The sequence below is a fragment of the Nothoprocta perdicaria genome, unplaced genomic scaffold (assembly GCF_003342845.1).
Source record: "Nothoprocta perdicaria isolate Ctin4 unplaced genomic scaffold, notPer1 scaffold_204, whole genome shotgun sequence".
Taxonomy (NCBI): domain Eukaryota; kingdom Metazoa; phylum Chordata; class Aves; order Tinamiformes; family Tinamidae; genus Nothoprocta; species Nothoprocta perdicaria.
In genome coordinates, this window is record NW_020455250.1 from 814575 (window position 1) to 841319 (window position 26745).

The window sequence follows — 26745 nt, forward strand, 5'->3', positions numbered from 1 at the left end:
GCCCAGTAGTATCCAGCAGTCTCACTGCTTCTCCCACAATATACTATGGGGTTACTGTAAAGAGACGCAGATGATCCAAACAGGAACAAGATATTAATTTAGATCAGCATAACTCCCCAGAGGGGCCTAATGCACCTTGTTCAGGTTCTATAGCTGTAGCTTTAAAAGCTGTATGAGCCAATGTAGCAGAAAGAAAAGCCTTCCCCCTTACACAGTTTACATGTCTTCTCAGTCACACCTGTGTCACTGCCCCAGTGCGATTACAGCAGCGTAACCAGCAGGACTTCTCAAGGCAAATAAGCTCTGACAGCTGGTTTGTGGCATGAAAAAGACACCACCAAGGAATATCAACATTTCCCGTGCAACCACAGCCTAGCTACTGACCTGCAGGCTGCCTGTGCAGGCCTCCTGAGGCCCACAGCTGCCAAAAGCCCCACAAGAGCTCTCCTCAGAGCACGGATGGGAAAGCAAAAACTCCACAGGGAAGCAAAAGCTCACACTGAGCGGCCTCAGCAGAGCGTGACACACACTAAGATGTGGAGCAGATCGCACCTCATTGCTCAACGGACCTGTGATGTGTCTCAGCAGGGGTCAACAGCTCCCGGGATCTGCAACGCGGCCAGAAAGTCGCGCGAGGAAGAACCTGTTTGGGTGAGGGATGAAGGTTCTGGAGGGGAGATGCTGGCCCAGAAAGGACCTTCTGCTGTGTATAGTTAGCAGCAAACATATAAAATGACAGAGCCAGCAGCTGGGACTCGAGCTCTGACCCTCAGCACCTACAAATGTCTACACTGGCTATACGGACACACTGTAGTGTCTTCTATGCTACAATTTAGGACCTTCACTTTTTTGGATAGTGCAAGTAAGCTAGCTGTCTTCTCCAACTCATTAGCAGGCATAGCAGAAAGATCTTTCACAAACTGACAAATTACAAAGATATTTCCAGTAGGAGGAGTGTTAAAATTAACCTACTATAAACAGAGGTACCACAAGCCACTTCTGTGAGGACACTCCAGTGTCACTGCATTCACAGAGCTCCCCAGCAACAAGAACAGCACCACAGGCAACTGCCGCCTCTCTGGATGCCTACAATACTTTTAAATCTCTAAAAGCAGTTTGTTCACATAGGAAAAATGATCAAAATACGAACTCCATTGTTCGAGAAGTATCATGCAGCCTAATTACATTGTTTCAGAAACACTGTTCATCCAGCCTAAGTTCCTAGAGATTTAGCAGTACACGCAGCGCAACTTCCAATGTAAACTAGAAGGACAATCCCTGCTTTGCTCTGACATACATCTGCAAGAGGGGATTTGGAGATTTAAAAGGTATAGGACAAGACATGCTACCTTGTTCAGCCCCAAACACCTGTATCCACCCTTCTGCACACTCACACTTTTTGATGGGGACATTAGTTTGCTCAGAACTTGGAAAAAAATACACACACACACACACACACACTCTTGAATGTAGTCAAAATTACAGATATTATTTGTAGATGCTTGATTAATTTCTGGTATAGAAAAACACTCTTTTTGCCTACTGACAGTTTTCTCACAAATGAAATTTATAAAGATATTTTGGGGACAGAAGGCTGTCTTCTGGATTGATGGAATAAAATGCTGTGAGGACAAGTATATTCAGCTCTGCATTGTCAATCTCTGCAGTAAAGCATCACCATCAGCTCGAAACCCTTATTACTGTTACAAGTACCTGATCTACAATTATAAAAGAAAACATCAGCATTCTTGGGTTACTTTGTTCATTCACTAGATCTTTGTGGGGATTTTCAAAAAGCCAAAAATAAGTCAAGATGAAAAAAGCAACAAACAATGCTTGTAAAAACTAGAGCAGTTAGCAGGAGGACCCTAGGGTACAGTTAAGATCTGGAACCAAAATTATTTTAATGGACTAGATTAAAATCTGATGGCAATACTTTAATGCTGAAGTTCTTTATGAACACTAATAAATCAATCAGTCAGCTGAAACAGGTAATTAATACTACTGTTTTATGGATTTTAATTGGAAATAAAGGTCAAGATACATTAAACCCGATGACATTAAGTGACTAATACGGCATTTGAACTCAGCACTTGGCTCTAGTCACATTCTCAAATTCCAGTTTTTATCAAGTCAGCCAGTAGAGCTGAGACAGAAGGCGTTTCTTCTTCTTCCCCAGGCCTCTTCACTGCACTGCTCATGTTTAAGGAGTGCCCGCACCTTGCTCCTTCGCCTCATCCTCCCTTGGCACTGCCCCAAGGCTGCTCGGGAAGAAGTCCAAAAGATTTCCACCACTTCATCTCTACACATCGCTTCATTTTCTTCCACAAAGGGGAAACCCACCACCTACCAAGCAGACAATGTTGCCAGTGAGATGAGGGAGCGATCCATCCTGGGATGGCACGTGCAGTCAACCCCACCATCCCCACTCCTTTTCTAATGTTTCCTCTTTAAATGGAGTCAACAAAACTGTTGCTTTTTGTTAGAAGTGGGCAAACATATTTTCCTTTCAAGAGCTAAACACCTCCTCAGACAGACAACCTTTTCACAAAACCAGGTTTGGTCAGAAAGGCCATAAACTCTTTGGCCCCCTCTCCCTCGCTTTTCCATCCTTACGTTTCCCAGCAAACTCCAAACTTCTCCTACTTCAGGATTCCCTGAGCAGCCTTTAGCTGGCGCCACTTATCCTGATAGTGGAATAAGGTCAAAGGAGCAAAAGTGAGAGGTCTGCATGATGCTCCCTGCTTATAATTTCTGTGAATTCCTTTCCCTTCAGAAATGGGCTGAGCACAACTCCACTAAGCTAGAGCAATCTAATGCTTGCTGCTCAATTAAAGAGGCTCTGCGTGTTCCCTGCTGATGAAGGCGATGTGAGAACAGCTCGCACATGATATTAAAAGGCTGATAATCAGACAGATCTTCTGCCTGGCTGCTTCCTAAGTGCTCTTCCCAGGCAGGACTTTTGCTGCGCTCTGCCCACCGAGAGCGGCTGTTGCTCCCAACAGCAGCAGCAAGTACGTGCTATTAATGTGATTTACATTCAACACCGGGGTGGATCAATTGCAGGCTGAGGCTGATGAGGTTTTGAGGAACCACTGGAAGGGAATTTTTTGCACCACTGAATATGCTTCCACCCAGCTCTCATTACGGTACCAAATACCCCTAACGAGATATGCTAAAATTACAGTGCTCTCTTGCATTTGTTTGATAGCCAATTAAGGGCCTAGCAAACAATCAGCCCTTAAGAGCAGGACTGGCTTGCTACATAGATGTGACTTTCAAAATACCATCACCTTTTCCAAATGCAAATACTAATAAGGCAGGTTTGAAAAGGGCAAAAAGGCCCAGGCTTTCTTCTCCACCCCCAGCCTAGGTGGTTAGAAGCAATGCTATGGAAACTGTTCTCCCTCCCTGCTATTCCGGAGCTGCCCATGAAGGACACCCTGTCTTTATCCCATGCAGGGAAGGAGTTGCAGGGTATGAGTAACTGGCAGGACAATGTTACGGTCTGGGAACCAAAGAGGCCTCCCACCACCATTTACTCAACAAGACACAGGACATCAAGGGTGATAATAATAAAAGCTGCCCTGTGTTTTGCTTATCCTCACAAAGCCAAATAAAGCAAGATGAGCATTCAGATCCGGGTCTTGAGAAACTCTTGCTACTGACTGTCCAGACCCAGGACAGATCGCTGGCATCAGGGATGGGGTTTTACAAGCACTAGTTTCCTAACCATGAATGGGCACGAGATGGGTACAAATGTACTGCTGTATTTCCCTCACTGACAGGTACAGACCCCACCAGCCACCATGAGATTTACAATTGGCCTTGCCCTGTGGGTCCCACTGAGGGTTTTGCTCAGATGGGACTTGTGCAATTATTGAAATCACTAAGCTTAATTCCTGCTTTCACTTGCACACGTGAGAACACACAGCAGCTCATGCAAAACCTTCTTTGTGCTGAACTGAGCTACATCTAAGAAAGCTGTAAGATCGGAGGGGCAAATAAAACAGTCTTATGGTCAAATACCAGCCTGGTCAAATATTAAATCACAGGAGTGTTTGATCCTAGTATGTAATCCATTATATCAACAAACCCATTATATCAAATTATATCCGTTATATCATCTCCTTGAGATGTCAGATGAGAAAGATGCTTGAAAGCAGATGGAGGAGAACCATTTGAAACTGCAGCAGCCTAGACCCCTCCTTGGTAGAGGCTTACACAGAGCTACTGGTTGCCACAATTGCTTCAGTCTGACTGACTTTGGCTAAATCATTTGTCAAGGTTAAGAGCAATGTTGTAGGCTGTTAACATTCAAAGGTGGTTGTAAAAAGCAGCTCTTACTGCTCATTCTGTTTGCTTAGTTCATGCTCCATTTAATGTGGACATGGAACACGTCCCATGCTCATGCTGTCTCTGTAGGAAGTCTGCTTCAACCCTGGTTCTTATTCACTGGGACAAAGCTGCGAAGGCCTTTTCTAAGCAGTAAAGAGGGATCTTTATTTGATGAACCATGAGAAAAATGCCATGGAAACATTTCTGCTGACTTTAATTCTCATTAAACAGAATGTTTCACAAGGCTTAAGTCGACCTAAATCTCCCCTTGGGATTCTTTCTACAGCTTACTTTGTCAGGAACATTCTGAAGACGTAGGAAACTATTAATTTTAACCACAAAAAGAAGGGATGGCCAATGCCACGTGTCTAAGGCAGGCAGACATACAGTTGGGTGGCACATCCTTGGCACGGGACTCCGGCAGGTGCCCTGGGACAGGGTTGTCCTGCCCAGCCAGTAACACTGCCCTGCTGCTGGACTGTGGTTTCCCCATGGCAGAGAAGCAGCCGGGCAACTTCCCAGCTCCGTCCCATCCGCCTGAGGCGTTTACTGCTCATTTCCTTGGTGCGGTGTTCTGATGGCCTCATTGACTTTTATTTTCTACTTTGCTGCTGTCTAATGGCTTTTTAAAAGCTTAAAATGCATGCCCCAGAAAGGTTCATAAGCCCTTCAGTGGAAAGAGTTACTGCCATGCTATGCAAAGGAGAAGCTCATATTAACGTGTACTGGACACGCAGGGCTCTGGAGGGCTCTCTAAGAGCCCCTTAAGCTCCTGCTTCCTGCTCCCAACCAGTGGCCTGGGCTGTCTTGGTGCCTGGGAGTGAGGGTGGGCACTTCATGCCCTGCTGGTATCACCCTGCTGTATGGACTGAGAGAGCTGATGCCTTCCTACACAAACCAGACTATCTCTGCATTTGTACTAACAGTGGTAGTTCTGTTAGTTCCTGTGCAGTTCCACTGCAGCTTAGACCAACGTTGTTGAGGGCAGCTCTAACTCCATCCTTGTCCATATGCTCCTACCAGCCCTAGAGGTCAGGTAAGGAATCTGTTTGGAAAGCTGCTTTGATGGAAAATAAATTAAAAATAGGCAAATAAAAGTACGAAAATCAGTTTCCAACCCAGTCAATTGTCTCATCATGTAGTTGCATGGACCAAGGTTAGGAATGCTTGGTAGGAGAGGCTAGGATCAGTTTAGGTCGATCCACACAGAATCCTTAATGCTGGAAGGGACCTTTAGAGATCATCTCATCCAAACTCCCTGTTCACGCAGGGTCACCTAGAGCATGGGGCACAGGGCTGCATCCAAGTGGGGCTCAAAGATCTCCAGAGAAGGAGACTCCACAACCTCTCTGGGCAGCCTGTGCCAGGGCTCTGTAACCCTCCGTGTCAAGAAATTTTTCCTTAAGTTCCTGTGGAGTTTTTGGTGCTTCAGTTAAGGCTGACATGAGGGCTCCTGTTGCAAACTGCACCTCACAGCCGAGTTCAGAACACGTTAACTGCTGTGAATCCATTAGAGCCGAACAGCTGGCCCACGGACACCGCTGGGAACAGACCCTTTTATTTGCAAACGGCTTTTAAGGGCTGTGAGGATATAGTCAATGCTCACTTAGGAGCAGAGAATGAAAGAGAAGAATCCAATGGAGAGTGTGGAAAATGAAGCTTAGTACCAGGGAAATCAGACACTGAAAAAAAAAGGGATCAGACAGTGGAAAACAGTGGCTTTTACATATGCTATAGATCCCAGGAAGCCACTCAACACCCAAATGACAGAAGGAGCTGTCAGATCTTAAGGTAGGAGACATGTGCCTCCAGGTCTGACCTCCAGTTTGAAAGGGTCCCTTATAGACATTGGCTACTACTGAACTGGATACCAACTTTCCTGATGAGTGCAAAATAGCCTATGTATTACATAAACAGTGCCAGCAGCAAACTGTTTCAGTCTCCACAAGGCTAAAGTTTTAAGCTGAGGCAAGGGCCTAGTGACATAAGTGCCTGCAGAGGGCAAAGTATCCTGTCTGGTGTGACACAGAGCAAGGGGACCCCGGGATGGGCCTCGGTGTTGGGGACATCCCCAAGAGCATGCTGGAAAGGCCAAGCCCAGGCCCCAACTTCCTGGGCTAAGAACAGGCAGGGCTCAGTATCGTGGGCTGATTTCCTGACTCCGTCACAAGTTTCCATGGAGAAGCCATGTGCCTCCATCTGGAAGATGGAGATAACAACCCCCCCTCATTAACCCCTCATTTTAAGAGAAACCCAGAGAAGTGGAGTCTCTCCCCAGTGACAAGGTTATTCCATGGGCAGATTTAGATACAGGCCTAGAGCACATGAAAACAGGTGTCAGGAAAATGCAACCCAGGCGACATGTCTGCAAAACACCATCTTTTCTAGAAGGGCAAAAATCCTGCACCTCCTCCCTGCTGTCTGAACCACCTGCAAGTTTGTCCAGAAGACATCTCTGGTGCTGCCCACAACAAATTTGTTTCTGTGCTTCTCAACGCAGTTTGTAACTCAACTCATGAAAACCAGGGAAACAAAACAAAACGAGAACCTTGACCAATAAAGCCCACCTGGGAATCAGACCTGGCAGCATGGTGTGAAAGTGGGATTTAAATTCCTAGCAAAGACCTAACATGTTCTCTTTTAGGGATATGGTAGAACCAGGAAGGCACAAAGGGAACTGGCAGAGGAGAGACGAGGACAACAGTAAGTGCAGCTCGGGCCCAGACACATCAGCTGCTCTCCTTACCTTCTGCTCCAATAGATACTAGTTTGACTCCTTTGCTGGCAATGAAATCCAGGGCCTTGTTCACGTTGGAGATTTTATGCACTCGCATCTTGCCTCTTTCAGGCTTAGCCAAACGTTCACCTGAGAAATGAGGGGTAAAAAAATAAAGAAGCATTAACAAATAGTCTGTGAACCTTCTTCTGGCGGTGTTTCCCTGTCTGGTGGCTCCCCCTGCTCAGCCAGGCATAAGGTAGACCTTCCTGAATCTCTTCTTGATGGTGAATGCAGGATGGTCACATCCACTCTCAAACATCCAAAGAGAGAAACAGAAAATTACCTTTCTGTAGTATCCTAGGCAATTTAATAACCCAAGGCCCCGCAGCCCAGCTGACCCTGTACCATTAACCACAGATAACAGTGCTTGGAAGCGACACAAACGTCACCCCTCGCAACAGCAGGTGAGGAGCTGCCCTCAGGCATTTACAACAGGACAGTCACCGAGCACATTCCTTCCCAGGGGGAACTCCCTATTGTCAAACAGTGGGATGGGATGACCTTGCACGTCCGGGGGTTGGGTGTTTTTTATTTTTTTTCTCCCCGAATAGGGTGCAGATCCCGCTCCCCAGCGCACAGTCTTTGCGCTGAGTGACTGCAACTGCACGGACCAGGGAATCAAACCACCTCTTTGGTCAGCAGCTGTTTAACTGCATGGACTGTCATCTCAGCTTCTCTCCATTAAATGTCCACTGTACTTCCATCTCTATCTGCTGGTGTCTTTCCCACAATGGCAAACACTTTAAATGTTTATAATGAGGCTCATGGAGGGAAGCCGCCTTGCTCTGACCTAAGAGCCCATAAATCTCTGACAGCAACAAGTCTTACAGCAAACAGCAAACACCAGCTTCTGACTTGAACAGTGCCTTAAGATTCTGAAAAGTGTTTTCTTGACGTTATTTTTTCAAAACAGTAAATATGGGTGTATTCTTCTTGATAGGTTGCCTGTAACTACTCACGTGGCCTGCTTTCGCTAACACTAACTCGACACTCACAAGTAAGCAAATTACAGCTTACACAGACACTTTCAAAGGAATCCTTACCAGAAAAGGATCGGTCTTTTGAAAGTTTGAAATCTCCGTTGCCCAAAAAGTTTAACAAAGGGCATGAGTTTAAGATCATAAACTCCAGAAAAAAAAAAAAAAAAAAAAAAAAAAAAAAAAAAAAAAAAAAAAAAAAAAAAAAAAAAAAAAAAAAAAAAAAAAAAAAAAAAAATCCAAACAAAATGCAAGATTTTCTGCTTTGAAAAAGAATATATGGAATAACTAAAAAGACACCTAAAGGCAAGCCCAGGCAAGTAATTATTATTGCTATGCAGTTACACAGTCTCTTGCTATATCTTGAGCTTGAATATTTAAGCCACTGTGAGCTGACTCTAAACCTTTACTTAAGGCTTAAGGGTGAAAGAAAAGCACTTCTTAAGAGAACTCCTTCTCATCTTAAAACTCGATGGCCTGGTTCTTAACAAAAGAGTGAGGAAAAGCCAAAAGACAGGAAAATAGATTATCGCCACAGTCATGCCCTCCAAAAAGGAAATACGGAAATGAAAACCTTTCCAAACCGTTTCAGTTATTACTGCAGACTGCTAGCATCAGCTCTCAGGTTTAAGGATAAAGAAAAGAGTCACTCTGAAAATGAAACACCGATTTCAGACGATTTAAGTAAAAAGATGTGTTTATGCTACTAGTGCTATCCTGGGATTAAGAAAATCTCTTTTGCTTTAATGGAGCCTGAAACACACGTCACGGTGTGCTGCTTGCTTTATCCACTCGGATAATGTCAGACATTGTAAACAGAAGTGGAAGCATTCTCTGTGACAGTTCCACAATGACATTTTTACACATGGCTTTGCAGTGACCTAAGTGGATTTATGCTGCCAACTCTCAACAAAAGGGGTCCGACCAGTTAAAAATGACCACTTTCTTCAGCTGAAACTAGGCCTTGCACAAACAAAAGGAAGAACAGGAAAAAAACAAAGGAGAGATTAGGTTTCACCTAGAGAAGCAAGGTGATCCAACTCACCTTGTGACTGCATAAGGCTTTCTGCCAGCACAAGGGAGAGCGTCTGAACCGCTCTTCCTGGGGCTGCTGGATCTTACAGCAGTGGATGGGCTTCCTTTCTCTGCAATGTTTGTTTCAGATTTTTCTTCCTCTGTGAACTTCAACTATTTTTGTTAGCCTTGGATTTTATAATAAATTTAGATTTTCAGAGCAAAGCTTCCTTCTGATCCATAGCATGTATTTTATTAATGATTTAGACTGCTAAAACCAAAGTGTACTAGAAACGTCCCAGTCTTTTCTTCAGCTGAGACAAGGAAAATGGTCTGCACATTTCCATTCTCTGGCTCTCAGGGACTAGCCAAGGCTTTAGATTAGAAAGTCAAACACAAAGTCAAACGCATGGAAGTTTTGGTATAAAAGTTGTTCACAGAAGAATTTACTTAGGAGAAATTTCAATTAGTTATCTATCCTCATAGCTTCATTTTAGAAGCACAAAATGTGGGGACAGACCTTTTTAGTTTAATAATAGTATTTTTAAAATGGCTTTCCCAAGAGAAAGAAATACATGCAGTGAATAATGGAAGTGTATCTTTGGGGCAATTTCTAGGGGGTCAAACTCTTATTTCTCACCCTGAAAGCCATTTTATGTGACCACCCTGTCACTGTGTGTATGTGTTATTCTTGGAGAAGGAGGGAGGCACATGGGGTAGGGCCACGTCCTGTGCAGCAGTGAAGGGACAGCAGCCCTCGTGTCAAGGCCTTCAGCATGTTCTGCTAGACAACCAACGCCAGACATGACCATTTCCAGCACTTTGGGAAGTCTCATAAAGCACTTTGGGAAGTCTCATTGGATAGGAAGGCTGCTTCCTACCTGCCTTAGCTGCACTGCAGCTTAGCTTCTCCCCAGCCTGACAGGACAGGCCCTGCCATACAGGGACCACAGGAGAGGAAGGGTGGGAGATGAGGGCAAGGACACCCAGCTGGGAGTGCTGAGAGGCCCCAGCAGCTTTAGCACCTCTCCTGCACCCTCCAGCTCGGCAGTCAAACTAAACCATGGAGGCTGGTCTGCCCTTGCCTCTAGCCACCATCCCCCTCTGCAAGCAAACCCTTCTGCAATAAGATAAATACAGAAGATCAACCAGCAGGACTCCATCAGCTAGGTTCTTACGGGTGCTGCAGAAACAACACGTGTGTCAAAGTTCTGGTAATATCTTGTACTCACATGACTCCACACCGCTATCACTGGTGGAAACCAAGGGGCTTTATCCCATCACCACAAGCTCTCCAGAATGCACATACTGACAACAATACCTTTGTAGGAGGTGGAGGTTGGGAGGTTTGGAGGAGGGGCAGAAGGAAGGGAGTCCGAGTGCCTCTATCACAGCAATTTTATTGGAAAACACAGCAAGAAGGGCAAGGGTACAAGGATTGTTATGACAGGCTCAGATGCCATCAAAATGAAGTCTGCAAGCACAAGGCCCCAGTTTCACAAATACAGACTTATCTCCTCTGATGTGCCTCACAATACTCGATTAAGGCCTTCATGAGTCAGGAATTCCTACATGAGTAGGAATTTATTACATGAAATAATCCCTCTTGAGGGAGATTACATCAAGTAGTGGGACATTCATGATAGGGAGTCAAAACAAATTTGACCTAAGAGCTTGTTCACACCAGTGTTTTCATTTCAGACTCTCTTTTCCATGATTTTGCTTGGGCTTTTTTTTTTTTTTTTTTTTTTTTTTTAAACCTTGAAGACTGGAGCAGACCAGAAAAACTTTAGTTACAGATGAAGCTGAGCTACACCAGAATATTTACCGGTTCGACTCCTCTCTCTCAGTAATTTGTATCCTCTTCCCCCTGCCGTGTGGCTGTGGTATGGTTTGCCAGTGCAGCATTCCCATACCCTTCCCAGGGCAGCCCTGGCAGCAGTAAGAGAGCAGGCCTGAGCCTTCACAGGGGGCTGTGCATTTTTTACAGGTGAAGGAAAGTCCAGAGACAGGAGCAGGAATGCAATGGGCAGCAGGCACAGGCCGGGAAGCTTGGAGAACATTAATGGCCACTGCTGGAGATAAGATGCCGGCTGGGGAGAAATTTCAATGAGAAAGCAGTTATTCTTACATTCCAAAAGCAAAATCTACAGCATCATGGCCCTTGCTGTCCCTATACTGTGGGAAGGGGTAAGGAATTTCAGAACTAGATTGGTTAATGCTATGAGAATCACACAAAACTTCTCTCACCTGAAATGACTTCCAGAAGTAACATGAGTTTAAGACCATCTCTGAAATCTTCCTCTATGTTCTCAATCTGCGTGCCAGCCTTGCGGAGGTGAGAATTACACCATGCTGTAAATGTCTAAAACACAGGAAGAAGAAGAAAAGAAACAGTCAGTAATCTTCCCAGAAATCAAACAACAGCTCAAAACCAAAGCTTTGGTGTTAAGATACCACAACAGTGATTCAAAGGACAGTTAGATTATCATCTTTCTATCTGCTGTCCTTGCAGAGTACAAGGGCTGGTGCCAAAACATCCAAAGAATTTGCAAGGTCCTCCCCACATAGGGACAGTCTGACAGAAAGAGCCACTTCACAGCTCCGGGACATCTCATGTTCTAGAGAGACCTTTCAAAGTCGTGCGCAGCAGCTTGCAATGCCCAGAAACTCATTTCAAGACAAACTAAGCTCTCAGAGCTCCTGTGACTCCAGCTGGTGTTAGGCAACACATGCTAACACAGCATGAGGGAGAAAGGGAAACAGTGCATCCGATCTCCTTGGCTCCGGATAGGTGATTGAGAGGGGAAAAACGACACACACATACGTAGCTTTTTCACTGCCAATCGCCTCCGGTCTGCTCCATCACGAGCAGACGCTGCAGCCTTTGGAGAGGCACCGAGAGACAGACCTCAGAGCGCTCCTGAAGGCCGTAAGGCCCAGCCCAGCAGGGCCTGGGGGGCTGCACGCACGCTCTGGGTCGCTCACAGCTGAGCGTGACAGGTCCACATTGCCCAGGGAACTGCCGAGAAATGACGTTTCCAGCCCTCTCAACAGCCATACAGGAAAGAAGTTAGGCGCTACCTAACACCGCTCCCGACAGCCCAGCACATCCCCGCTGCTCGAGAGCCTCTGGCAGAGGGATCTCAGCCGCCTCAGTGACAGAAGTCACAGCCTCCCTGTAATACGTGACACTGCGCAGGAGCACTGGAGTAACTACATGAATCTGAAGTGCAGGAGGGATGAGGTCCAAGCTGCAAGAGAGCCGCTGGCATTAAGGCTAAACAACACCCTTTTTGGAAATGCCTTCTAGTCTTAAATATAGTAATTCTGACCTCAAGTGGTCAGGACAGAGGATCTCTCATACGAGAGCAATGAGTATCACCGCATCTGATGACAACACACATTTTCTGTGGTCGCCTTCTGTCAGGCCACGTTCTGAACAACAGACACGTGGGGCACCAGCGGGGAAGAGAAGAGCTCATCCGTTGTGAGCCAGGCCCAAGCCCTGGTCTAAGCTTTCAGGACACAATTATCAAAGATTATCCCTGCCAGCCACGTGAACAACTCTGAAAGAATAGGTAGGTGCTGCCTTTGGAAGGGCAAAACACAAGAAGTGACCGCAAAAACCCCTCACACTTGAAGTGTGGCACACTCTTAACTAGATTTGCAAAAGAGCCCGATCTGGAAATCCAGAAACTGCATGAAACAAAGGGCCTGCTCAAGGGGAAAATGGGACTAGCTCCTTCTTCCAGGGCTGACTTTGGCCAGGCGCTAATGAAGGCATTTCACAGTGTTTGAACAGGACACCCACTAAGCCCTTTCCTTTGTACAAAGGAGAAGCACCCAAACACCCTCTGAATAGAAGGATGAGGCTACTCAAACCCAAGCTGCTCCAACAGCCACAGAACAGCACCACGGAAAGGAGGAAGCCTTTCCCCAGGTTCTCTCCCAGCTGGTTCTTCCAGGGCCAGCTCTGTGTTGAGGTTTTGTTTTGGGGGGTAAGGCCATGGCACGGAGCGAGCTGGGCTACAGGCAGCTCGGTTGCTGCGTGGAGGCCTTGTCTGCACAAGGGCGGCGCGACGGGGCAGGGTGGGAGCGCGCCTGTAAATACTTTAACAGCAACAGCCCTTTGGTTGGGCCTACGTACTGTGAAAACCCGGGACCTGTTTCCAGGATGGGCTGGTTTCCTTCCAGTTTTGCAAGTTTTAAACAAGACTAAGTCACTAAGCATCTTTTATTACCTTTTATTGCTACTCCCCTGAGAAATGAGTGACTTGGCTTGGAAGTGGGCCCTGTATCCTGAAGCAGGTCCTTTTGCCACTGCTTTCTTCATTCTACCACCTGCACTTTATTATGTTAGGTTTATTCACCTGGCTTTTGCAGTCGGGCTCCCTCACGCATCTAAAGGGACAAGTGACAGCACAGAGAAGACATCAAACGCTACATCAGCAGCATCAAAGTATATGGCAAGTTGACAGGAACAATGTGGATGTCCATTAACGTCCCTCTTCCAGACAGAGCAAGACACCTACAGCTCATGACTGCCTCGATATAGGTCACGTTAGAAACCTGTCTTGAAGTGAGAAGGAAGCCCAAGATCTAACCGACACGGCCCCCAGACTGCACTTCTACTTCTTGTGTAACTTCACTGAAGCCACTTCACACTTCTGCTGCCCATCAGCCTAAAGCAGATCAGGAGGCTCCGCTCCAAATAATGGATAACCCCAGCACAGCTCAACAGGGCACCTCCTTGCACGTAGAGGGTTAAGCAACAAAGATGAAATTAAAAAGAAACCACAAATCTTCTACACCCTTCAAGTCCTACCCTGATTCCGAAACACAGCAACCAGCGCAAGAGCAGACGGGAGCAGCCACAAGCAGCAGCCCCTGAGAACAGATGTACTCGGCCATTTCACGAGGAAGCAGGATGACGGATGCTTTTAATAAGAGTGCACATTTACTGCAAAGGGATCCCCACACAGTCCTCCTCATGGACCAGTCTACAGGAACATCAGTCAAAACTTGGTAAGCAGGAAAGAGCTTCATGTCACATTTGCCACATACATTGCACAGGGATAAAATACCTCTTTACTCCAAAGTAGCAAATTGGAAAGAGACTTGACAGGCAAGATGAGAGAAGCCTAGTGCAGATTTTTCGCTGTCCACTGGGTTTTGCAATTCTGGCAAAAATGACTGGAGTCAGTTTTACTGACTTGGCTTCGTGCATAGGAGCAGGATCCTTTTTGTTATTCTGGGAAGCCGACCGAACCCACCCACCACCCGCTCGCCCATGCGCCCCATGGGCGCTGACCCCGCTCCTCCCCACAGGCTCCGTCGCAGCCGGGGGGGCAGCGATCCGCACCCGGACCTTCAGGTCCACCGCAACACAACCTAGCGGGCAGTGAAGAGGGAGTCACCAAACTCCCTAAAAGCAAGCAAACAGGATTAACTGCTCTGCTCCACGAGCTCAGCAGGCAGGTTTGCTGCTGGGGCGGCTTCCGCGGGTCTATCTGCAAGCCTGTTTTAACTGGCATCAACACCCTTTTACGTGGAAAATCTGAACTTTGTCAAAGAGTTTACGAGATGTCAGAGAACAACAGCCTGGCGATGGCTGGAGGTCCTGCAACCGAAGCTCCTTCCAGGTACCTGCTGGTCCTGACACCAGTACCTTGAGCTCTCCCTGTACGTAGGTGCACACACACAAACACACATGCTGGCACCCTTTGCACTCCCCAATTTTTGCATTCATTCCTGCTAGTCAGTAACCCAGACCTTTTCTCTTTGCAGCTCTATGCCAAATTCTACACCTTTCTTGTGGCAAATTAGCTCATGCAACACTTCTAAACATTCAGGGAAACAGGAGGTAAATCAACCTTTCTAACTCTAAAGGATGCTTGTGCTTGGAAAGCAGTAAGCTGCTCTCAAGCGATGCTGCTGAGGGCAGGACTAGAGAGCTCTGTGCTGTGAGAAAACAAGGCACTTCAGCCTCCGAGCAATTTTAGCAGCGTAAATGTCAAAGTCACCACAACGACACAAATGACAGATATTAAAAAGGGCCTTTTTCCTCTTTGCGGTTGTGACATGACATTCCAGCTTTATCTGACCTTTCCAGTTGCTCTTTGCTTCTCTCCTTGCTAAATCACTCCTCGAGGCCGCCCCGCTTTCCGTGGGCGAGCACCAACTGGCTGGCAGAGCCAAGAGCCTGCCCTGCCTGTGCAGGAGCCCCAGGGGAGCCGTGCGGGAGCCAGGGCAGCCCTGCCTGCCTCCCATCCAACGGCGGGATGCAAAGAAGGAATTCCCAGGAGCTTTACTAGCACCCCAGGCCATGCAGCCACTCTCTTCCTTGGTGGGAGATTAATCTTGATTAGGTATTTGCATGCAGCTCTGTTGAGCTGGGCCCACAGAGCTCCGGCACCTGCGCGGCTCAGGGCACTGTGGGGCACAGTGCCCCACACGTGGCACGGCACGGCGCTGCTTGGGCACTTCCATAGTTCCCGCAGCAAATCGGACAGCCAATTCGTGAGGAATTTCGTTTAAACGAAATTATCCAGAGCAACGATTGAGGCATTCACTCAGTAAAGAGTGACAGTTTATTAAGAACAGGCAGAAAACTGCTGCACACAAGGCTTTTTTAAGCAATAAAATTACTAGCAAAGCAGTTCCAGCTGCTGCAAAATTGGATCCCTTCCACCGTGGTAAGCTGGGAGCTGAATACACTGTATGGAGCAAGAAGGATCCTAACCCACAGTCTCCACAAACCTCCCTTTCCTTTCCCTTGAACACGCAGGCTAGGACACCATCACCTTATTAACCAGAAACTCATGCCTGCAAGGCAGCGCAGCCCTGAGCAGCCGCTTGCCTCCCTGGCCCGAGTTTCCTCGCGCTGGGCACTAGGTCAGCACCAACCTGCAGCGTCTCACGGGTTTCTCCCCAGCCCGGAGCTCTCCAGCAGCGCCCCCTTCTCTCGCTCCCATTTCACCCTGGGGCATCTGCAGGAATTGCCATCCCATCCCATCCCTTGGCTACTCGTTACCCACTCCCTGCCTGAACACCACAATGGTTTTGGAGATGGCCTTGGCTGCAGCTTGGCAGCTTTCCTTGCTGCCAAGAGGTGCTTCCAAGCTGACAAGAGGTGTTGGGGTATTTGGAGGTGCTGCAAAGCGCTCCTGTGTCCTGTGAGCCCCTGGGCAGCCGCACAGCTGGCCACGAGAGACCACACGGACAACGCCGGGAGGAAAGCTGGGCATCAAAGGGGCCTTTCACCAGCTACAGCTGTGATCAAACAAGCCCACACAGCCTCGCGGCCCGAGCAAACAGCTGCCGTGCCCACGGCTCCCCACGCGCCGGGGCTGTGCCAGGGAGCTGCGCTGCCAGGACACTGCAGCAGTGGGATCGCGGAGCAGGGAGGGATTCTGCCTCCCGGGAGGCTGGTGGCCCCAGCACAGCCAGCCCCTGTGGCTTCCCGAAAGCAGCTCGTGATGAGAACAGGGCTAGAGCAGCAGGGGCCCTGTCCTAAATGCGCCTGCAAACTCAGATCCCACAGGGAACATCCCTCCCTGTCCAGAGCAGTGAGGAACTCAGCTATAAGGAAAACACTCTCCTCCTGACAACTAACTCACCCTTTGGGGCAGCGGAAGCGCAATAAGTTCAAGGAAATTCAGCGAAGCAGTTTCTCAGCTTCGCTCTGTGGAATGCAGCTGCTGGGTGGCACAACTGCTCCCGGAGGGGAGCAGAATCCCTTTGCCAAGTGCTAAGTGCTGTGTGGCCAGAGCCATCCTTGCAGGAACCAACACCCGGCAGTAGGAGCCCTTCCTCCCCAGGGTAAATATTTGCTCTTCTGCACCGGTACCCCAGGCACCTTGATTGCTGCCACGGGGCTGCACCATTTCAGGAGAGATCTGCTGGCAGCCCCGGAAAGCTGCTGACCGTTAAATCAGTGACTCGGTGGCATTTCAGACCGGCAAAGCACCAGCAGGTTTCATCCCAGCGTCACCCGGAGCGCAAGCAGCCAGGGAGCTATGGGAAGGCTTCAGACACGCAAAAACAAGGCATCAAATTGAACAGTGAGATCGACCGGGTAAGAAGGGGTTTTATGGCTTACTGGGAAGGTCAGACTAGCAGGACTTCATTAGGCATTTCCCCAGCCTATGAAATCAGCTCATAAACGTCAAGGCGTTTAAAGCTCTCTCGTAACAGAAGTTAAACAGAGCTGGTCTCTGCACTTCATATCCCGGGTGTCCCGAGTGCTTTTCGGCATTTGAAGAGATGTTCAAAGCAAACCTTTTACTGAGGACTAAGATGCAGCCATTTATGGAATGAAAAGTGGCAACAAATTGCTTCAAACAAGAATGAAAAGAACCTGCTGGGTTCAGAGATGCTCAGCTCAAGCATTGCAGCACAAAACTGGGCCGGGACATCGGGACAAAAACCTTCATAAACAGCGTCATGCCACTGAGGACAGGTCTGCATTTTACACCACTCCAGGCAAAGTTTCTCAGACCGTTTCTCAGGCCCAGGAGTGAGTTTGAAGGGAAGTCCTCGCTCAGCCCTAGGTAGAGGCTGGGAGAGAAGATAGCAAATGCCTGGGCACAAATCAGGACGTGTGGATCTGGTCCAGCCTAGTTTGACTGAGAAGATATTGCAAGGGCTGAAGTATTTGCAGCACTGTTATCTCCATAAAGATGCCACTGGCTCAGCCACAAATGGTCCTTTTGGCCATCATCTCTCTCCCCAACTCACCAAGCTGCTGCTTCCTTAAACTGCAATCCCTCAGGCCCAGAAGTCTGTCCTTAAACGTAGCCAAAAGCAGCAACAGGAGCCAGGCAGAGGAGGGCTCACCGTGCCTGAACCCACGTCCCTCAGTGTGCAGAGCTCTCATATCCATTCCCAGCTGTCAAACCTGCCACTTGAGCTCCAGAGGTTTCTCCTGGCAGAACAGGTCTGCAATTAGCAGGACCCTTCACTTGATATGTGATTTTCCCCAATTGACAGAAGAGCTCCTGGGCCAAGATGACTGACAACACGTGTCCTACCAAAGAAGCAAGGACCGTGGAGGCGGACAGGGGCTACCACAGCCAGGTCCCCGTGCTCCCCACTGCCACCAGTGGGGCCATTTCCTTCAGCTGGGGCCACAGAGCCGGCGCTGGCAGCCCAAGGAAGGATGCTGCAATTACCGAGGCACCGGATAATCCAAAAGCCCAGGTGGAAGGATCCATTATCTGTTCCAGAGGGAAATGAAGTATCAGGTTGGAGCGGAGATTGTCATGTCTATTACTGGATGAAAGGATTTAATTGATCTGGGTGGAGGAAAGATTTTCAATATTTACATAAAGACACTGTAAGAGAGTGTGCCCGTGCCTCTAGCTCGTGGGCACTAAAGCGTCCTTGGAGGAAAAAAAAAAAAAACACAAAATTGAAGCCTAGGGCATTCTGATTCTGGAATCACCCGGTTCCCCCAGGCCCTCCCACCTCCTACACCTGGAAAAGGAACAATTTTGACATGAAAAGAGATGCCACGGAAAGGAAAGGGAGGCATTGCTCTCCCGTGTGCAGCTGCACTCTGTCCTCACACAGAGCAGCAGGAGCCACCGCTTTTCACTGCGGCAGCCCCGCGAGGCCTCCCCTTTCAACCCTCGACAGGACTGAAGAAAATGAGAAATTCCCATACACGAGTGACCAAGTGCCCAAGAGCTAATTATTAAGGTAATGGTCTTATTTAAACCTAAATTACATCCCAACCACTTTAAATTTGACACCCAAAGCAACAAGGCTCCGGGGGGCAGTGAGATTGTAAAGATGGGTCTTTTACGGGATTTCAAGACATACTCACTGTTGAGGAATGAATGTGTCACCTCAGCGCTAAGCTGAAGCAGGATTTAAGCTGTCTACACCAGCACCGAGTAGCAAGGTATTCCTCAGGGTGTGTTTGGGGACAAGAACAGCCTCATTCGTGAGCACCCTCGCAGGCCCAGGGCTGCTGCAGGCCAGGGCAGGCTCAAACGCCGGCTCAGCCCCACGTGCATGGGGAGCTGTGGGGCCTCAGCCCTTCACCCAGCAAATGCAGCCGTGGCCAGCAAGTGCTGCGTGGGGGGCAGAGCGAAGCCCCACACATCCGGGCAGCGGGGGGAAGGCCACACAAGCATGGGGCACAGCTCCCCAACGCGGTGTGGGGCAGAGAACTGGGAGGCCAGGCCAGGTCTCCCCAGCACTGCAGGCTCTAACCAGGCTGGAAATCTTGGACTAAGAAGAAAAGGTAGGTGGAAGATTAGAGGTTAAGATAAGGGATAATTACAGCAAGGGTGAGACTGAAGGGGCTGCTTAGGAGCAGCGCTGGCTCATGCCACCCCACACACAGCTGAGGAGAGCGCAGCATCTGCCTCCACCTGCTCCTCCTCCTTCACCCTCACCTCACGTTCCTTTGCCCTTCCCTCCTTCACCTCCTTTTCCTTCTTTACTCCCACCCAAGTTCCTTTGACTCCCTCCTGACCACCGAGGCTCCCGACAGGGGACCAAAGGAAAGAGGAGCTCTCCTTAAGGAGATACACCGTTCAAAGGTTTTCTTGACCTGATGACCAAAACCTTATTTGATCTTTATCAGCCTTCACTTTAATTGCCTTGTTTCTCCTGAAACTGCTTATGCAGTTTATCTAAGCAAAAAATGCTAAAAGATGTCAGATGTAGAACTTGTTTCGTGGGTTCAAAGGCAAGGAGAAACCTTCAAGGATTTTTCTTTGATGAAGTATTCCACATGCACACAGTAGCACTAAGCCAGCAGAAAACAAGACTCTTGGTACCGTATATTCTTTACAAAGCTTACCTGATGCCTACAGTCTAACTTTTCAAAACTTATAGACGCACAAAAAGAAGTGATCCTTGCAGACACCTGTTCCAGCAGCTGCAATATTTTGGGTGCATTTCAAGTCTGTCAAAACAGTCATCCTAGGTAAAGTGCAGGAGACACAGCCAAAAGTTTCTAGACTTGATCCAAAGGCTAAAAAGGTCATCGAGAACTGCTTTTTTCCCCTGTGGAAAATAACACAGAACAGCAGAGTCTGATAGATCTGAATCCCAAGAAGCCACACGAAGCTGCTACTGTCTTACGCAGAACAGATACAAACAACATTTTGCCAGACATTCTCATAAAGAATTTGGTCCATCTTTTTTAATCCAGCAAAAAGATTTTCATTGTCCTGATGACAAGAAAACCCCTGGGAACACAGGGAAAAAAAAAAAAACATACTGCAGAAAGGACCAGAAAATACCACGAGAGGCCCGTTGAGCCCATTGGGAAACGCTTCCTATTTCTCCTTCTCCGCTCGGAAGAGCTGGAGGCCTCGCACAATGTTCTCGGTGCAGCCCAAGGGCAGGGCTGACCGCGGCTGCCCTGGGCAAACCCAAGTTCCCTCTAGTTCAGGAGGATCCAGGTGTCCCCAGCCCAAGACCGTCACCTACAGAACCCACAGGGCTTCTCCTTGTGCAGGAAGGATGGGCCAAGGCCTCACCGCACCTGCACTGGAAACGCTCCACGAGTAGCTCCAGCCGGGAAGGTTAACGTGGCACGTGGGCCAGGCAGGAAAGCCAAGGGAGGAGCTGGAGCTGCAGCAACTACCGGGTAGCGGGACAGAGCTTGCTCGAGCTACTCAAGCTAATAAAAATAAAGTTTTAAAATAAAAAAGATCCAGCTTTAGGCCTAAAGAAAGGGGAACGGGATCAATCGCTATCTGCTACAAGGAGCCTTCCAGGATGCTGGAAGGTGTAGATACCCATCGGTGTAGATACCCATGGGGCAAACGACAGGGCAAGGGAAGAGGAAGAATCCAAGCGACAGTCAACAAAATCCCACTCAAACACAAATTAGAATTGCGAGATGTTTCCACATCACTTCAAGTTACTTGAATTCACCTGTCCCATGCAGCTCCATTTCAAGCCTATCAGCTCTGTTCTCACTAACCAGTTATCGATCCCGTTTGACCGAGGCAATTCCCCCTTCCAGCAAAGATGAGCTCTAGCAAAGCTCTAGCAATTTGGTCAGACTGAATCAGAGATGTCGTTTTCCCCACAAGGAAAAAGGTCTATTTTCAGCAAGGGCACGTGTAGGAGAAATACTTTGTCACGAGTTGCAGCATTTTGCTTTGGGGAGCGCGTCACAGTGTCTTTCGGGTGCCACGGTTTGGCTTCCACTTCCTTGTACGGGGCAGGGGCTCCTGTTCGACGGCCTCTTGCACCACAAGCAATCCCAAGGGAGCTCCGTCACGGGCACCACCGGGGTCGGCAGGAGGGAGCCGCTTCCCAGGGAAGCCTCTCCCGGGGCAGCGCTGCACAAGCCGCACGTCCAAGCACCTTTCGCAGAGGGGAAAGGACACGGGCCAACACACTTGGGGTTTTCAGGATTTGGCTCCTTTTTTTGTTGCACGAACAAATATCACTTTTCTCCTATGGAAAGCACATATTTTGCATTAAACAAAACTATAATCCTGCAGTTTAGAATGCTCAAATTTGGTCAAAGAACAATTTCAACAGTTTGAGAAGGGCTGGCCCTCGCCCTCTGCTGTACTTAAAAGGGGAATCAGGTGACGAGCGCCTCAAATCCTGGGATGGACAACTCGCTCCTGCAGGCACCAGTGGCGGGGCAGCTTCCCGGGAACACAGAAGGGCAGCTCCGCTCCATGCCACAGACGGCACGAGCAGCACCGCTCAGGGTTGGCAGGATGCACACGGAGCCAGCGCAGGTTCGGCTCCCAATCCGCCTGCAGCGAGAGGCAGTGCCTATGGAAGAGGACGGATGGCTGGCGAGGGGGAATGACAGGATTGTCATCATCCTCGGCCTTTGCCACTGCTTGTGGAGAAAGCAGGGACAAAAGAGCAAGTTGGGAACTGCTTCTGACTCGTCCTGGGGTAGGGGGAGGAGGAGAGAGGGGAGGTGGGGACTCATCATTTCTTGGATGAGGGAAACTGCAAGGATAGCTGGGGAAAGAGTTTACGTTAAGAGTTTTAATCTCAGCTGGCAGCGGTGGCAACAGGCTTTGGCCCAGAAGCTGCTACAGAGAAGGACCACAATAGCAACAACATCAGTACTCTGCATCAAAGTAAATCCAGAATTTTCCATTCCTTTTCCTTCCTTCCTTCCGCCTAGAGGCATATGGCACTTAATCCCAAAAATTTCAAAGAGCAGACACCCAAATTATCACTAGTCCTGCAGACTATGTTTTTTTCCCCAGCTTTGGCCTCAAACCGTGTGTTTATTTTACCCGTGGATACGATGGGGCCTTGCAACATATTTGCATTATTGCTGAGCAAGGCCCGTGAGCTCGGGAGAACGCTGTGATTTTCCTGTTGGACGGCCCTGCCCGCCAAGCGGAGCCTGGGCGCTCAGTGCCACCCGAGAGCTGTGCCTGGCGCACGGAGGGAGCGAGGGCGCAGCCGCTCGCAAGGGGACCCGCCGCAGGACGCAGACGCAGGGCAGCAGTCACACAGTTATCACTGCCCTGTGCAAAGCCCTCCCTTGCAAAGCACTATTTGCCCTGCTTGCAAGCGGCTCGCTCAGCTGACGTGACTGGATTCCGGCTTCCTCGCAGCTTGGCCTTGCTGGAGCTGCTCGGCGCCCGCAGAGCCGTCCCGGACGCGGTGAGGGGGACACGGTGAGGCGGGTGTCACCTCGCAGCCCGGGCCTGGAGTGGGCAGGGAGGCCTGGGACGGCCACGGAGAGCCCCAAAGGAAGGGCCCAGCCACCTGACGTTCTCCCAAGCAGAGCAGGAAGGTGCCAAGCACTCGGGAAGGTGCCGTGCTCGCTCTCAGGGCACCTCGGACCCGCAGGGCTCCCTTCCGGCTGCCCGAGAGCTAGCTCGGGGTTATTTAAGGAGCGCAAAGGGGGGCACAGGGGCAGAGGCCCCCGGGAGCAGAGCCGGAGCAGCCCTCGCCTCGCTGTAAACGCTGCCTCTGCCGAGGCCGCCAGCACTAACACGAAACAGATGCTGCAGGGAATTTTTTCCCCCTTCGTCTGCACTAAATTTAAATCCTGAGCTCGTCTGTTGCCAGCTCATTCTTAAAGGGCCTGTACTCAGCTCCTCCTCTCTTCACTCCATCACCGCGGATTTAGCGGAGCCCCGGGCAGCCCTCTGATGCACACCGCGACCACCCTGAGCGTGCGCCCCTTCTAGCTCCCCGCTGGGGCACGGCGCGCCCCGTCTGCCCGCTCCCTTGGGCGCAAAGGGCACCATGCCCCAGCACGGGCGCTCTGCTCATCGCCCCGAGCACACGAGTGCCGGCGCCCAGCCCGGTGCCACCGGCTCCGGCGGCCTTCCCATGCTGCACGTGGCAGCGGGGACGGAGAGGGGCCGCAACGGGCGCGCTCGGCAGCACATCCTGCTCCGCAGTGTGTCGTGTTTCCGCACACTGCCCCACATACAGGACACGCACCGCCTCTCAGAGCGGCGCAGGGACCACATCCCAAGGGAAGGTTCCCACTCCGGCCCTGCTGTGAAAGGCTACAGATGCCCTGGTTATCGGCCGCGTGTCCTTCTGCAGGATGCAGCCCTGCCTTCCCAGCACTGCCAAGCGCTGGATTCCTTGCAGACCCACCCACCAAACCCCGACGGCACCACAGGGCACATGCCATTCCCAAGAGATGTGGCAACGCTGCTGCATCCTCTCCACGTAACACAGCGTGTGCCCCTGCACTGTTTCAAATTTGTACCTCATGTCAGCCCTCCTTGAAAGCCAGCACCTCGCCTCCAAAGGCAAACACCAACCTGTTTACTCTTTGATAAGAAGCCACCAGGCAAGCAGCGGAACTACTGAAGTTTGCCTTGCTATGCTGACCTGCTGTGCATTCGCTGATGCCTAATATGGAGAAAACCCCTTTGCCTTTTCCTTGTTGGATCCTGAATTAATGGGTACAAATCAGCAGAGCCCCCGCCAGCTCACCAATCCATCTGCTTTGCATAGAGTGATACCCAAAAAGGTAAAGCGACGAGTAAAGGTAAGGAATGGCACGGGAGATGGTTATGGGCATTACAGCACCAGCGCACTGCCCCAGGCTGTGCCTTCATGTGCAAGGCTGCACACGGTCTCCCACGTTAGCCTGAGGGGCACGGACAAAACGTCACTGCAGGTAAACCACCCAGATCATCCAAGACATTCAAATTCGTTTTGCTTTATAGTTCAGTGGGAAAGAGCAAGACGTAGCTAAGCAGCAATCGTTTCACGTGTCTATGACGGATTTCATGCAGAGCGAGACTTGGACGCAGGTCACAGCTGCATTAAGTGCCCTGCAGCCGGTTTGTTTGGCTTTTTTAAGGCAGCACCAAGTAAACCTCCCCCTTCCTGCCCCTCCCTCGCCGCTGGAGAGAAAGGACATTGTCAAAGCAGGGCCCCAACTGGCCACAGCCCGCCGTGCTGCGGATGCTCGGGTTGCACATTAACCACGAGCGAGAGCGGCCGCCGCAAGGGCGGCTCTCGGCAGCGCGCGGTCCCACGGGAACCAAGCCGGCCGGGGGCACCGGTACCTGCACCCAGGTACCTGAACCACTAACGTGGCTCTGGCACATGAGGAAGGTCTCCAGGATCCGGGCTCGGCTTGCTCCGTGATGCCCAGAGCAGCATGGCAGAATGCAACCGTTCTCCCTGGGAATGAGGGAAAGCTCGAGTCCCACGCAGTCACTGGAGATGGACGTTTTAATTCCTGAATATAGCATTGCTCCAAGAAGCTGAGTTTCTCTGGTAAATTTAGCCAGTTTTATTCAGTCCAGCAAGATGATATAACTCCAGACAAAGTTTTGAGCTCTTTTCCCCCTCTGCGGCAATCTTGAAAAAGAAATTTGGCATATTGAAGCAAGGTGCAGGTGGGGAAGTGCAGGCACCCCCTGGCTCACCCTTGCCGAGGGAGATGCCTCCCACGAGCAGCGGCAGCGGAGGAGCCCTCACAGGCCAGGGCGCCCTCCTGCTTTCCATCACACAACCCACATCTTCACCAGTCCCTCACCAGTGCCCTTATTTAGGGAATTTTTTTCCTCAGTTCCTGGAAAATCACTCTGAGGACCCACAGCTGGTGTGACAGGATGCGCACGCACCGTGATGCCAAGTTTTCCATATCCGTGCTCTCGGCCACTGTCCCCGTCCCCGCTCTTTCGGTGGGATGGAGACACGTACAGACAGGCGCCCGACCCGTGGCCTCTGCAGCTGCTCCCCAAACGCTCCCCTGTTCCTCCCGACGCCAGGAAAGCCGTTTCCTACATGGAGAGCTGCATTCCAGAGGCTTGGACAGCACGTGTCCCCCCGACAAGGCCCAGCACACGGGTGGCAGGGCTGAGCCACGGCCGCTGATGCAGGCGGCAGCGGCGCGGGAAGGACACAGGCACGGCCATCCCGCCCTGCAAACGGCACCTCCATCCCAGGGGAGAAGGGAATCTCAAAAGATGAGGCTTGGGGCAAACGTTATCTTGGCTCTCCTGGGAGAACGTGGTCTCCCTAGCAAGGTACTGCTCCCTGTTTCCTAGGCGAGGCAGAGGGTTCAGGTACGCAGGACACAGGGCTTGGGTTCCAGCTGATCCCCTGTCTGCCAGGGCTAGGAAGGCAATATAAAGCCCTACTGCCACACCAGAACTATGGGAAAAAAATAAGAAAAACCCAAACTCTTCACTCCAAGGCTAGCCAAGCACTGTGGACAGACCACCACGCAGCTACACCATGGCTCTCCTTTACTCAACTTTAGTCCCTGAAGCTATTTTCTGCATCGGATTTCTATATGATCTCTAGAGGTCCTTTCCAACCTTAAGCTTTCTATGATTCTATGAACTAAAGCATTTCTCCTGCTAACACACGCATGCGTGAATACAGGAGGAATAACAAAACTAGCACAACTTGGATGTTATTAAAAAAACGCTGACAAGAAGCAGATAATCTGCACGCCTGCCACCTGCGTGAGGTGTAATCCGCAAACTACCCTTGCCATGACATTTGCCATCCGCTTTCCTGACTAAGGAACCACCTGAGGCGGCAGAGCGTAGGCAGGGAAGTGACACGCAGCTGCCGGAGGAGAGCAGGGTGTTAGTTACCGCTGGGAAGTCAAATTACACCCTGGTGCGAAGAGTCCAGGAACTTTTAGTTTCACTTGCTTCACAGGACCCAAAAACGCATTCCAGGGATACAGATCATCCCACACGTCTGACAATGATGACTGGAAATAGATATCTCACTAGTACCTGATGATATCCATTATGATATGGATATTATACCAATTATACCATGTGCTAACAGCCATACTCGGTAGCCAACAGAATAGGGACTCAGGACTCATCTCCCTCCTGCTGCAGTGAGCAAGCAAGAGAGACCACTGGCCCCGGGGGGAAGGTAGCGGTGAGGATGCATCTGGGTGCATTTGCCTCTCCCATGGATGACAGCCAGACGTGTCAGGAAGGACAGAGAGAGGAGAACGGGCAAAGGCCTTTGGAAGCATGGGGGGAAATGGAGAACATTGCAATTCTCCAGAGGCAGCAGGGGATCCAACTGGGGCTGAGAAACATCAGAAATGTAACCCTGTCGCCTTCAGAAAGGATTTTGGAAATCACCAGCAGCGCGGGATGCTACCTACTCCTCGTGCCAGACAAGGAGGCCTCAAAAACTAACTTCCATCTGACA

General features: G+C 49.9%; 1 protein-coding gene across 6 annotated transcripts in view; it reads right to left on the bottom strand.

Moving 5' to 3' along the window:
* ACTN1 (actinin alpha 1) overlaps positions 1–26745 on the bottom strand; it is a 70087-nt gene that overhangs the window by 32305 nt on the left and 11037 nt on the right. For all 6 annotated transcript variants that reach the window (XM_026038192.1, XM_026038190.1, XM_026038191.1 and 3 more), the window contains exons 2-3: positions 11359–11473; positions 7085–7204 (exon numbers count right to left, since the gene is read on the bottom strand). In XM_026038192.1, the coding sequence (XP_025893977.1) occupies positions 7085–7204; positions 11359–11473 (235 nt within the window). The remainder of the gene's footprint in view (positions 1–7084; positions 7205–11358; positions 11474–26745) is intronic.